At 37.8% G+C, this 14,747-nt stretch overlaps 1 protein-coding gene across 5 annotated transcripts in view; it reads right to left on the bottom strand.

Moving 5' to 3' along the window:
* Positions 1–197: 197 nt before the first annotated feature.
* Positions 198–14,747, bottom strand: part of LOC113684198 (protein Wnt-4) — a 23,998-nt gene continuing 9,448 nt past the window's right edge. For 2 of the 5 annotated variants that reach the window (XM_027201559.2, XM_027201545.2), the window contains exons 2-5: positions 4,302–4,419; positions 3,327–3,571; positions 2,784–3,067; positions 198–1,842 (exon numbers count right to left, since the gene is read on the bottom strand). In XM_027201559.2, coding sequence (XP_027057360.2) covers positions 1,375–1,842; positions 2,784–3,067; positions 3,327–3,571; positions 4,302–4,390 — 1,086 coding nt within the window. In that variant the 5' untranslated portion in view covers positions 4,391–4,419 and the 3' untranslated portion in view covers positions 198–1,374. Of the gene's footprint in view, positions 1,843–2,783; positions 3,068–3,326; positions 3,572–4,301; positions 4,420–5,649; positions 5,978–7,390; positions 7,502–9,420; positions 9,643–14,747 lie in introns of those variants that run through there. The other 3 variants (XM_027201552.2, XM_089180159.1, XM_027201537.2) reach the window with 3 other exon arrangements.

Genomic DNA, 14,747 nt, shown 5'->3' with positions numbered 1-14,747 from the left:
TCTTTAATGTGGGATTGTGTTTTGGTCGAGACGAAACATAGAATGTTTTTCTCGCTAAGAATCAATGCTCACGCCCATGGCCGTATTATTGTTCTATTCGCCTCTTGTGGCTGCAAGGTATCATGTTTACATAAAAACGGTTATTAAAAGATAAAATCAAGGTAGTTCAATAAATGGAAATTAAGCTGCAGCTGACGTTTCTACAATATTTACAATTTTATTAGCTTGTAGTCTTGAGTTACTGTTGTGCAAACAGCCAATTTTCTTTGACTATATGCACGAAGAACATCTAAAATTGCGGTGTAGGTAATTTGAAATATTTTTATATAAGTTAACATACAACGTTGTCACATACTAAAACAGAGGCTAGCGACACAGTTTCCTCGTCACCATTGTCGTTTACACTTTCATAAACCACATGGAAACCAGAGATTGCAAGATCTTACATGTAGCTACAAGTGAACTACATCAATCCATTTTTTCGAAATTATTTCATTGTTCGAATAAATATGGAAAATGTATATGCGCTTTTAAATGTCTTGATTTGCTCGGTATTTGATAACTACTGATACCTCAATTAAAGAACCGCTCTCACGCAACACACATCAAGAAATGTCCTTTTTTTTCTTTAAAAATTGTTTCAGTCGGCCATCCTCATTTTTCGACACTATTTCTTATTCTTAAAGTTATTTAAATGTGTCTGCTCTACATTTTCTTCTTCTTATAGTCACACCATGACCGCATAAACCGGCCTTCCTTCCTCTCCCTCTATCATACCCCGATTATAAGAAGAGTTCAGATTAGTGGCCCCTGATTGTGAATCTACAGACATTCAGCGTGTCACTTACACAAGAATCTGAATCAAATGATGAGTTTATTTTCGATGTATTCCTGAGAATGTTTCATCATTAGTTTTAGGAGCCTAATTATTATACCGTGATTTGTAACAATTTTAGTCTACACGTAAATTTGCGCTGACCCTGTTCTCTTAAACTAACTTATGATAATTTGTACTGGTGTGAGGAAAAGTGAAGTGCTAAAGACCAAACTTAAAGGTGAATGACCTTTGCATTCACTTCAGTACATAAAACCGCTTCCCTTCCGAAAAAAATTGGACATGAGGAGCCTGAGCAGAGACGTTCTTGAAATGCGGACGGCTATCAGTGGAAGAAGTTAATAGCCGATTAAGAAAGAGCATCAGTTAAATCGGCTTGATGCTCTATTATCAGAACTAACCACTTGAAAAGATCGTGATGAAGAAATTTGTCGCAAACGAAGGGATAGGAACTTTCCACCACTGGCTTCCGTCCGCGTCTCAAAAACGTTTGTGCCATATGAAAGCTCACCATTGTCGAGAGACTGAATTGGACTGGCTTACTTGCAGATGCTAACCTCGACTCGCCTCTGACATTCGCGACACTTGACATAACAACACCAATAGAACTTGCATTCACAACGCTCCACCCTGGCTTCTTGGTGTGTGGTGTACCCCCGACTGCAGCACATCAACTCACATCCATCTATAGCTTGAGATGTGCGGTTGCACATCCTTCCTTGGGTTCCAAGGGAGCCAGTGCTAAGATTTGGCGTGCAGAAATCAGGTGAACGGTCAATATAAACAAGGTCGACCTCAGTGTAAGGTTTAAAATTTCGATTTCGTGGAAGAAGAACTCTCCTTGATCCAATTTGCTTTAGTTCTACTTCCGTGGCTCCGTCGAATTTTTCTTTGATATGATCTCCAACCAGTCTAAAATTGGGAAGTGACCTCCAGCAGGTTTTCACTTTACATGATCCTGACACACCGTGGCATTTACATTGAATTTTCATGTAATCTAGGATGGCCTGTTGATTGAAATATAAATTAGCAAATCGTCGGTTAGATTTACTACTTTCACGTGATCAAAATACCAAAATCGTGTTCACTCGATCTGCTTTCTCTTACTCCTTAGATACTCTTTTTCGTAGATCTGATGGGTAGAGAATGTTCCTAAGAAAACTCGACTTTCAAGAAAAAAATATTGGACAAAACGGCCTTTCGAGTCCTGGATCTTTCGACAATAAAGGCAGAAGCGCAGGTCCCCTAATTTGTGTTTGAAATACTTTGTACAAAATTAATTAAGAGGGTGAAATGTTACTTGGGTGTGCTTCATGTTTTTCGATAAAGGGTCCTTGCTACTTAGGCTTGCTTCATGTTTTTCTACAAAGGGTCCTTGCTACGACATAATCATCTTCACTTTAAGTCTCGGTATTTAACAAGTTCCCCACACCAGTAGACGCTAGGGAGGATTAAGCAAATGTTACTGTAACGCTAGCTATAGCACAGGGGGCCATAATAGGTAAAGAAACTGTTTCGTGTAGATGTCACTTTTTTTTTTTTGCATTTTCTAAGTTTCCAAAAAAATCATAAGAAGCGGTGCTACATAAGTGAATTTCTGTCAATCATTCAACTATCGACTAAACATATTTGTAGCGCACGACTTTATCAGGTCTATCGATTGTTTCTCTTTTGCCAATACTATTCATCGATATAAATATTTAGCTTTCAGTTAGACCTTTCAATAAAATACAAATTCAGTGGATCAGGGCCAAACTTGCAATTTCGTCTCATGCTGCCGGCATCTTGACGAACAGTTAGGAGCAGAAACAAACAAAATGGATTTAAATCCGCCAATTGAAACCCACGAGATGACCGTATGAATATCCTTATGATTTTAATGATCTAACATCTCTACTGAACTTCAAAATTTTTAGTCCACCAAGCGCTGAAATGAGTATCAACTCACCATTCTCCCTGCGTTGTTGTTGTGTAAGTTCATAGAAATACGAGATGGATCCTCTCCTTTACGACCACGTTCTCTTGCGTCCACAAAGGTTTTGGAAAACTCAATTCCAAAGTTGATGTCATCACTACACCCTGCCCATTTCCAACCCTCTTTAGACATTTTTCCATTGTTCTTCTGGTCACAGCCACACCTTCGTCCAAGTTTTCCCGCGCTGCAGGAATGCGTCACAGCATAAGCTACCCCCGCTGACGAAATGGAATGAACAAAAGCAGCTTCCCTGGTTCCTAAACAGAATAAGCGGGAATAAAGCTCATTAAAAATTGTTTCCCCTTGTCTTTCGTAATCACATGTCACTAAGTGCTGCAGGCACCTTCATTACGAGGAAATTCAAATTAGACGGTCCAGTTTCTTGCTTGACTTGAGGAGTGCTAAGTGTTCTTTCTGGTATCGGTCTGCAGTGACAGTTTCTTGATGTAGGCCATTACAGTAGTTAGAATAGTGACGCGCAGATATGGAATAAAAATTTGCGGAAATGTTGCCTACCTCCGTTTACAGAATTTCCAAAGACAGGGGATTTTTCAAATTGCAGAGTGGTACAGTTCCACCTTCGATAGCGAAACTGATGTTGACATTCCTGGACAGCAATTGTGGCACCAAATTTGACACTGTTCATGACGTCAACATTCCTTTTGCAGACTTGTACCTGTCTGTTGTTAAAGTGGGTACCGACTTCGTCACAGCTTCGACGCGTGTTAAACTTAGTAACAGAGCTGCTGAGCGCCAGTGATCTGTAAATGTTAACAGAGTCGATGTTATCACTTATGAACACTATTTAATCTACAGTTGTAACCAAAGACAGTTTGAAAAACAAATTTGGCGCGTCTGCCACTGATTCAATTTTGAGATTGACAATTCGTTGTTTAGAGGTTCCTATGGAATCAACTTTCATTGACGCGATTGATTTGTCCATGATTGGAATTATTTACAAGTTTTCAGTTGATTGATCAAGTCTATACGTCTGTTTAGTTCTACACTGCTCGAACAATATCATTCCTTTTTCCGTGAAAATTGTCTTCCATAAGTTTGGTACTGAGTTGAATATTGGATCAGCTTAAACGAAATAAAAAACGGAAAAACAATTTGAAAGAAGAATTCCATTCGCGATGATTGCCGTCGTCTAACCGAGCGATTTTTGGATTTTGATGCTGGCGTTCAGTAGACCCCGGTTAAAGTTTTTCCATTCCATTTCAGTGTTCACGATGACAGATCGGGAATTATTTTTGTTGCTGCACTTCTCAATTTCAACAGCTGCAAAGAGCTAGTTAAATTAAATACTCATTTCACTGTCGTCAGGAACTGGTAAGCACAAATTTATTAATTTAGATGGTTTAAAGTAATACTTTGAACTCAATGACGACAGAAACCAGACAGTGCGGAACAAACACACCATCCTTTATCAAACTCTGATGTCGAAGAGATTTTCATTGAGGTACCGCGATTTCTTGGTTTGATACTTACAGCCATTGACTTGATGTGACAAGAGAGAGAAGTGAAAATTCCACTGCCACCAAAAACTGGAAGAGAGTAAGTGTCTTGAAAAGTACCATGTTACCTGCAGCAAGAGCGGTGTCTTTATCTGGCAAAGTAAAATAATAAAGGTTTATCATAAGAATTTGTGAAACAAAAGAGAAATCTGGCCTCCTAATGAAATCCCACTACGCGGGTCTCGCTCAAAGCGGTTACCGCGGCTACACTTGATGAAGAAGACAAAGTCAGCTTCTGACGGTACTTTACTCTATGAATATTATGTAATGGGAACAACAAACCTTAATTAAAATAAGCTATTAGACCTACAGGAATGCACCAGACAATTTTATGGAAAAAGATTCTCATAAACCACAGAGGTAGCATTTTATCTACAAAGTCAAAATTGAAATCAGGTTTTAAAAGAGCTTCTAAATTAAGCGAACGAGTTCACGTTCTGTTCAAGACTAGTAGTTAATTACGGGTTAGTCACTACACAGCCATATCATTTTAACAACTATTGTCCTTGTCCTATAGGACAATAAAAGTTGTTAAGTCATGACAAAAATATATGATAATTATCTCGTGGTGCCACGAAAACTTCTAACTTGTTTGACTGAAGGTAAGGCTGGAAACTCAAAAAGGGAATGTCAAACCCTATTCCGCGTACGCGGTATGTTCTAAATCGTATTTGCACTATTTATCAGTTTTATTTACTCGTGCAGAAAAGTTATTGATCTAAACTGTTTTATGAAGTGGCCAGACTGTTTTCAATAGAGATTAAGCCGATAATAACTAATTGCGCACTTTGTCGGCTTATCTTGCGTGCTTCTACGCATCACGACCGGCCGAATTTTTTCTTCAGTAAAAAGTTTCTAGCTGCTTGCTGTCATCGTTCCTCAGGACGAAATAACAGGTGCATATCAGCTATGGCTGCCTACAGGATTATCTACAATATTTTTTTCAAAATTAGCCTTCATACTCTCTTGGAACTTTACACAGTTTGGGAAAGTATTCACTTCCGAATCTTTCGTGAACTTTCAACTCTTAGATACTTCTTTTACAAGTTTGTTTTGCCCGATTTGCTGAAAAGGATTCTTCTGACTGGACAACTTAGAAAAACCGTGTTACTTGTGGTTGCAGTGCTTGGGTTTACAAGAATGGTAGCTGAGAAACGATCTGAGTAATCTTCAAATCCTCTTTTAATAAGACAATTTCAGTGCAACTTTGGACATATTAAATTTCTTATTTTACCCCCATTTCGACATTATCAAACTAACACAACGTATGATGTATCCTGAGGCGGAGTCAGTCGGTTAAAAATGAAGCAATGTTCTCTCACCTTATCCCAGAAATTCTTAACCTCTTTACTTTACTGCTGCTTGTAACTTTGCTCACCCCTTCTGTACTTTGTTTTTATGCTTTGGCTCACACGGATTTTTATTGACCTGTTTTCGGCTCAATTTCTCGACTATAATACACCAGTTTATAATAACGCCTTCATGTCCCATGGGACCTCACACCCAGACAAACCAGTTGCTACAAATCATCTTTATAATAAGCGATGATGAGAACTTAGATCACTTTTTAACTTGAAACAATGAGGGAAATAAACACCAGGAGATATGAACAGTGTGCGTACGATCGCTCGTCGACTTGCTCTGAGACTCTTTGATCTTTATATTTCGTCAAGCAGTAGATTGTATCATGTTCGTGTTGGTAAACAACAAGCCTCCCCAAGTGTCATAATTAATATGAACTCACCGTGGGCATTATGTAAATAAACAATTAAAAATCACCGGAAAAGCTGAGAAAGTTGAGAGCAATTCAAGGTGTTTAGCGGTCTTTTAAAACTTCCTTATTTCTGCTAGCTTGTTTTAATAAGCGTTTTAATTTCGGCAAATCCGCCGTCGCGTATAATTTTCTTTAGAACTTAAGTCTTGTGGTTAGTTTTGTTATGACTCCATAACACGTTTTTTTTCCCTATACAACAGCAAATATGTTGAACATCTAGCGAGACGATTTTCAAAAAAAATCGAACTATGCCAAATATTTTTCTTAAGCCTTCCCAGAGAACTTTCTTAATTAAAAAATTATTCGAATGAATGCGAACAATGGATATTAGTTTATTATTACATGTTAGCCAGCCAACAAAAACAACGAAACGCCGTTATTGAACACCGTCATATCATATATAATTTTTTGTCAAGCTGATCAAAGGATGAAAACATCTCAAAGTATATCGATCACATATGTTGTTTGTATGGGGAAACGACTAAAACTGAACCATTGTGGACTGAAGAACAAAAGGCGTTAGCTTTCCGCTAGTGTAAAAACGCGACAAACAAATTCGCTGTTATCTCAATCGACACAAAGGGCGCGAATGTCAAATTTGACGCGACGGCTGCGCAGGTCAACTTTCTTTTATGGGAATAATCTGATTCAGTCGGCATTCCCTTGGAGCTTTGCCGTCGCAGTTGCTTGCGAAGGAATCAAGATGGCGATGGAAAGGTCAAAATCACTGATTTGGTCAGCCTTTTATATTGAGAGGCTTCTTTATTCGTGTAAGCTCAAATCAATAAGATACAACAAACAGTATCTAGATGGGATTACAGTAGCTCGGCACTCCCCACGAGAATCAAGAACAATAAATGAATTCGGGCTTAACCTTGAAACGAGAAAGTTGAATAAAGTAAATGCAATTGAGTCTCTTAGTAAAGTTGTAGAAAAATTCAATATCTTACCAATAGTCACAATGATTTTAACGCTAACCTTTAAAGCTTTTAAAATCGTCAAAAATTTTATTTTTCGTCTGGTATCCGAGTGTTTAAGATGCAGGAATCGACCCCTTTCCGACGCCTAGCACTGATTACAGTTGAGGAATGACATACCATGCAATGCACGCACCCTTGTTTAGTCAGAGTAAAGAATACGTCGATGCTTACCGAGAGGCTGTGAGTTATGAAAAAATTTGTTCTCTGCTAAAGTTTTAAGATCATCCAAATTGTCCATGACAGTGGTATTGAAATACCAGGTTTTTTTTTCGCAATATGTTCCTTCATCATGGCTAGTTATGAACTTACATAATTGCTGTAGCTATTGATGTTTTCATGGCGACACGCGACATCACAGAACAAGCAGACAAGCAGCCAATACTCGCATTTTCGCACCTTCCACCGAGGGTGAATAACTTTTTGTTTGAATCCCTATAACTTAGGGATAGCTTATCTCGCTGGCCCAGTTCAAGATGGCTTCTCTTCTCTTTGGCTAACACTACCTTTCATATTGTCACAGCGATAACAGCGAGAGAGTCAATGCTGCGTAACTAAAAGGATTCATCATGGCCCGGCGCGCGACCATGTAACATCCTGTGCGTGCACACCCACTGGGCGGATGGGCGGAAAATGCGCGGGCACGCTCTGGAAAAATGTAAAGTACTGATAAATGACAAAATTAACACTCTGTTTTGGAAAAAACACACACAGAGAAAAAAATATTGATAAAGAGCCCCATTAATAATTTGTTATCGCTATTAGCTAAAACGCACTAATGGCTGCAGTTTTCAAATATAGAAACGTTGGCAGGAAATATCAAGTCGTGTAACCTAGAGCTTAACCTAGAATGTGTGAAATATCGCTAGTTAACAACTACTAAATATGGCCTTCTCATTTTTGATACAGATAAATTTAAAGCTTGACTTGTGTGAACTGTTAAAATCCTATCGTAAGTAGGAAATCAAAAAATGTTTTTGGGAGAGTAAAAATGATTGACGTGCACTTCCTTGTTGAAAATTTTCAGGTCATTTCACCGTGCTGTGGCAGACAATGTCTCAGAGCTTCGACAGAAAGTGACGTTAATTGTGGTTTATAGTGGCGTCATTGATTGAGTAGTTGCGTGCGATTTGCCTCAGGAGGTTTTCCTCTCGTAAAAGTGATTTTCCTCTTTGTTCAAAATTTAAACCACAACATCTGTTTCTATTTACCAATGTACGAACTTTTCAAAGTTTACATTCTTAGTAGGGCATAAATTTTTTTTGCTCCAAATTTACGACAAGCCACACAAAATGAGTCTGAGAAAACACTGATGAATAGAAAAGATGAACCGAAGTTAATCCTGGCCAGCATACTACACACAAGATCACGCATGCATCAAATGCGTAGCCAAAGTTCCTATGATGACTTTTGTTAAAAAAGATTGCGATATTAAGTCAAAAGAAAGCAATTTATTTCCTCAAAACTAACAGAACTGAAACAGAACTTACAGTTTTTTTTTTTTACATAAAAAATCTTGGCAAGGAAGTAACGACAGCAGAGTTAGAATGGAGTTAAAACTGTTTTTCAACAACTTAAAAGCGAATATGGACCATTATGATAATGTGAAGGCCATTGAGCAAACGGATAAAGGTGGTTGTTCTAATCAGTCTCTGAGTTACAACAAGTGTCGTTTTCCTTTTTATGAAGCCCTAAGGTGCATCTCAGGTTATTTTGACGTGCCTTGTGCAATAAGATAACGCAGTGTGAGAGCCCACTGGTCTTTATCATGCTTGTGCGCCGCACATATCTTGTCAAACCGCCTTTTATCTTTACAACAGATAACAGGATAGTCCATTTTAAGTTGTTAAAAGGTACCACTGCGTAAGGCGAGGTTGTAATAAGGGGTGATGACTTAAGAATCACGCAAATATAGACAATCCTCCGCCATACCTCAGACTATCTGGTGAAACTTATTAGAGGGTGAGACAGTGTCAAGGATTCTTTCTTTAAAAAAAGTGTCACAAGATCCTTTACTGACTTTGATGACACTTTATGACCAAAAGCTGATATTTGAAATTACAAAACTTTGACCGTAAATTCTTTTGTGGGAAAATGTTTTGAGAAGAACATTTGACAGTTTAGTCGTCTTTACAAAGAGAAGTGTGCGTTGCTCTCTTTCCTTAGCTGTTTTAACAAAGCTGAAAAGGGTTTCCTGTTTTCAAAATTTTGTTTGTGCTTGAATTTTTGCTTTTTTATCACTAAGAAGTAAGGGAGGCATACCTTAAGTCAGGCTTTGGAAGATTTCACGAAATTTGATTTGGATTTTGTAAGTAACGATTTTCAAACAATAAACGGCTTACCTTGATCAAGTACCGTGAGGATTTTCTAGCCGATGCACGTGCTAATCTTGGAAGCTGGCAAGTTGAATCAGCTAAGCGCCTTTGCTATCAAGAGTGATTGGAGCTCTTTAGCCGCAACTCTCCACACACAAGTGGTGCCAAAATGATCGGACCAGGTCATTTTAAAATTTGAGAGATACATGAAACGTTCAGAATATTACAGCAATCTGTGCATAACGCCACAGATTAAACGACAATGTATTTCCTGTTAGATGCCAACAACTCGACACCCATAAAAGGGAGCCGACGGATGAGTTACCTTGATTAAAGGGAAAGGCGACACTGTTCCAAATTCCTTCGCGAATGTTGAAAGTTTCTTTGATAAGAGAGGAAGCATAGGAAGAAACAAAATAAAAAGGAAAATACAGAAAGAAGTTCAAAATGACGTTTCAATCAGATCGGACCGGAACATGTTTGGGACAATCAGATTTCTCTTTCTCAGAGAAACCAAATACACGTGCTTATTTCATACAGTATTTGGCCATCTAAAGTGTACGTGTAGTGATAAATGTGATATAAATAGTCAGACAGTCCTGCAATTAAACGTGTATTTCCTTATAACACTTGCTGTACATAGCAGGTCGTGCACATAATTTATCATAATGATTTATGGGGAGCCGAAGGCAATAAACACTTGAGCAAGAGTACTCGTAATCCCACCGTTACAAATGACAAGATAGGCTATAAAAACATTCTCAACAAAGATCCCAAACTTTATATCTCATGGAGGGCCAAACAAACCCCAGCTTGTGTATCTTTGAATTTTTCCAAATCACTTTTTATTACCGCCCTGTTTCTAATCGTTATTTCGGCCTCTTCAGAAATGGCTTACCGCAAAAACCGAGATTAACACATTAGACAAAACTATAAAACTCTGCAAAATAAGCTTTTTATACCGGAAGGAAGTACTTTTAAAATTACATGTTAACCCCTTACTCCTTAATCGCTTTTTACCAAAATTTTCTTCAACATTGTTGCCGCTGTCACTCATTTTATGCGGATGATTCTCTCAAAAAGACCGCGAAAGGTACATGATTTACCTCTAAACCAACACACCGTTTATAATTGACCATTTTGCACACGACTATGATAAGGACCGCAAAAAACCAGTAAGCGTGTAGACATTTCCATTGTCGGACCGGCGTATATATCACCGGCTTTTTCATGGGAATCACGTAAAGGGAAAGATGCCTGTATTCTTGCCAAACGAGAGGGAAAATGAAAGTTGGAGGAAACGGCTTTGGTTTCGATTACTTTTTCTTAATCTTATTTCTTAAAGGTAGAAAATTTGTCAATATTATTAGACCAGATTCTTATCATAGAGGTTTGTGATTTGCACAAAGTCAAAACGAGAAATAGAAGTTCAACAAATTTGGTGAGATGTAGTTTGCTTTTAACATGCGTGATGATATCTGTAAAACATGTACTTTCCAAGTCCAATTCTCGACCCCTGAAGGAAAGTACAGAGTCTTCATGACATTCAGGAAAAACAATCAACAGACTTTGATTGTGACCACCAACTTGATGAAAGCCGGGGTTTTTTTCAGAATCTTTAGGATTTTTAGGCCGGAAACATGTTCCCCAGCGGATAATTGATTTCAAATAATGGAAATTTAAAAACGAAAAAAAAAAAAACTAAAACAAATTTTGTTTATGTAACACAGCTTATCTTAAGTATTTGTTAATTTATGGGTTATCTGATAGATCCTAGGATAACAAGAAAACAACTGAAAGCTCATCATAACTAGTGGGTCATTCCATAGCAATGATCTTTGCCAAGTATTCAATTACTTGTGAGGTCTGGAACATCTGTTTTTCATAACAAGTCTTCATCGAGAAAAAAATGTCTTTGTAATCATGAATGAAGAGCTACGCACAGCGTATGATTGAAATGCCAGTTTCAGTGCAGCAACGGAGCCAACTGTACGACAATTTATAATAAAACTGATGATTGTGGCAACTTTTTGTTGAACTAAACTGTTCATGATTTTGACGTCCGTCATTTCATAATTGCGAGGAATTTGACAAAGTAACTCTCGGGATTACCTGTTGAAATATTCCGTTGGGGGATAGGTTTCACATATTTGGAAAACCATCATGTGTATTGTAACATGTGCTTGTAAAGTTTTAGATTAAAGCAATTTTTGGTAATATGTTATGATATGTTTCCCACAGGAGTCTTTAAGAACTTTTGTATCAGAAGTACATCATCTTATCGACTATTTGAAGAGTCATTAATGACTATCACTTGGTGGTCTTTTTAGAATGTAGTTACCGCTTGATAACGCACTTCAAGCACGTACTTACGCGTGTTAGGCAAGGCCACTTTTTTGTTTAATCCCTAACCGGGTAATTGAAAGCTAATTCTTTCTTAAGTATTTTGTCGTAATAACTCCTTTATATGGTCAGCAAAATCATTAATAATTACACGAAGTCAAAATTTACTAAATGTAGTAGGTGGGGAAAGAATGACTTTGGTAAATAAGTCACTTACAGCCCGGAAATAAAGGCGTGTTGAAGACTTGAAGATGATGGCGACTTGATTCCAGCATGCATTTTTGTGTTTCAAAATACTGACTTGTAAACTGACCTAAATTTTCCGCAACAATTTCAGTCAATTTTTTCCTAAACGCTGTTAAAAGTTTATCCCAATAAGGTAATTATAAAAGTTCACATTTCATCAGGATGTGAAAGTAGTCCATGAGATTTGTCCAACGTTTGTTCACCAAACTAGAAACAAAACATACCAAAGAGAATCTCCCTTTGGTGTCAGTGTGCCCCCTCTCTCCTAATCCTGACCCTATATATGACCGAAATATTTTCGAAATTCGAAGAACCGAGGCAGTATGCTTTTAACAAGCTCAATCGCTAAACATTACATTATTGCATCATTTCAGGTTTCGACTCGCAAGCTAACTCACAATTCTGTCCTGGAACATATGACATCACTCAAGACATCTACCCACTTAAGGGCGTTACTCAGAATTTTCATACCCAAACATAAGACTATAAATAACCCACATTCTTTTGTAATAAATTGTAACTCCCCTTTGTCGACATTCATTTTTCAAAAGTTCGAAGCTTCTCCCCCCATTTTCCCTCAAAATTGGTTAGCTCGTGCCAGACAATTACTTTATCACTGTCTATTTGGTTCGTTTTTCTCGTCGTTAAAGAGAAATAGAAAGAGACGACCCCCACTATATAGCTGTACTTAACTTCATCCTCGGCGAAGCCAAGTTTTTGGCTAAAGGCCTGGCACGACATGAGAGCAAAACACAGACCACACATATAGAAGACAGCAGACATTCTTATGGAATCGTAAATGACACGATGAAATCGGTCATATTTCCCTGAAAACTACACTAGATTGATTACACTTCCTGATATACACAAAGAACACAGGTTATTCAAAGTACAATATGATCTTACTCCACGTTGGTTGCGCATTTGGAAATTTCAAAGGTGTATCAATTGCATGAACTGGACTGAATCACCGGTCCTTCCGAGCAGTTTTAAAACTGGATAACTCACTTACAGCAAAGCAACGATTTGAAATTTTTTCCACTGAAAATGAGAAAGGTACAAAGTAGGACATATCTTAAAGCGAAGGAGATTTACCTGAAATAGGAATGTTCATTGTAAAACCAAGATATTCTGACGAAACGCTCGAAACGTCAGCTTTTCTACCCTTTACGGTGGCTAATTTACGTTTTCAACTCAGTTGTTAACACTAAATTACCTGCTGTACTCTCTTACCGACGCAGCACTACCCTTTCTTTAGAAACTTACCCCCTTTATTCATTATTCATGAGCGAAAACATTTTGAAAAAAAAATGATCACGTTTGAGAGGAATAACCTAAAAAAAGGTTTGCGCAAAACATTCAGGTTTTAAGAGAGCAGCACGAGTGATTTGAAGTTCATTTGGATGAATTCCAAGCTTGACCATTAAGTAACTTGTGAGTTCTATATCAAGCCAAACCATAGTAAGATTGTGAAGAGGCGATTACATCTCTTTCATTTAGAATTTTTCAATAATAAATTTTTGACAAATTGTCGGTCTATATAGAACTGAATCGTTCATTTTTTCTGAATTTTCACCTTAAAAGAAACTTTGTTGCGTAGCATCATAATCAACAACTTACAAAAAGCTACGTGTGAGTTGACGTTTGAAACTAATGCAAACCAGAAGAATATTAACGTGCCCATCCCAGGAAAAGGGAAAATGGAGAAATCTCCGGTACAAAAATCAATATAACGGAGTCCGCCTTGTAACTCAAAGTTCAAGTTTGCCATTAAATACTGCGAATACAACAGTCAATCCATTCACTCAAGTGAGACCCACACTGTCTGTAAACTGCCACAAACACAATTCAATTAACTTAGGGCGATATCGATATTAGCTGATGTGATTGCTGGTCCAGAAAAGATTATTTTTCTTAGGTTTCAGTGGTTGTGGTAATTATAAGGTCATGAATGCCATCAAACAACAGCTGGATTCTCATTTGTACCCAAACATAATCTCGACTGCAATTACTGAATACCAAACAAGTTGTACTGAAGAAAACATTTGCATAAATTTTTCTCAAAAAGATCTGAAGCAAGAACAGTTTCGATAAGAAAGCACAAGACCCGATGAGAGGGTGTGAATTCATTCCCTTTTTCCAGTTGTGATTTCGCTCAACGTTTTTTATTTGGCCCGATCTCTTCGCTATGAAGTGAAACTTTAAGGTTCACAGGCAGGGAACACAAAGAAGACCAAAGGAAAAATATGAGGATTTTTGTGAGAATTCTCCCGAAAATCACTAAACTGGTTTTCTGTGTCAACGAGTTTCATCAGGTGGTAAAGAAAAAATTAGAGTAACGTGTCTGTTTATCTAAGTTTTGATTTTTTTACATCCGTTAAATCAGACCGATGGACAAAGGGTAAAGGTGACTTCATCTGCACAGAGAGTTCCTTTGTGCATCCACCAAGCTTTACTCACCAAAGTGGATGTTTCTTGTGGAATGCTCTCGGTCATCCTGTCCTTTTTATAGGTAATCGACGATAAACATATGACAATGAATGGATGATACAGATCATGCTCGTGCTAATATCCAATATATCCGAGATATCTACCCACTATAGGGCAGTTGTAGTCAGTTCTTTGTTAATTCTGTACCGTGAATTTTTAAGGGAAAACACTCGAACAACTCACCAATTGTTTTGGTATTTTGGAATTTAAAACATTATGCTTTGCGTGATTAAAGGTCTTGTAAGGTGTTGGCACAACACAACCTTGAGTTTGAT

This window comes from Pocillopora damicornis, chromosome 8, assembly GCF_964200805.1.
Source record: "Pocillopora damicornis chromosome 8, jaPocDami1.2, whole genome shotgun sequence".
NCBI classification, from domain to species: Eukaryota; Metazoa; Cnidaria; class Anthozoa; order Scleractinia; family Pocilloporidae; genus Pocillopora; species Pocillopora damicornis.
This window is presented reverse-complemented; position numbering and strand designations above follow the sequence as displayed.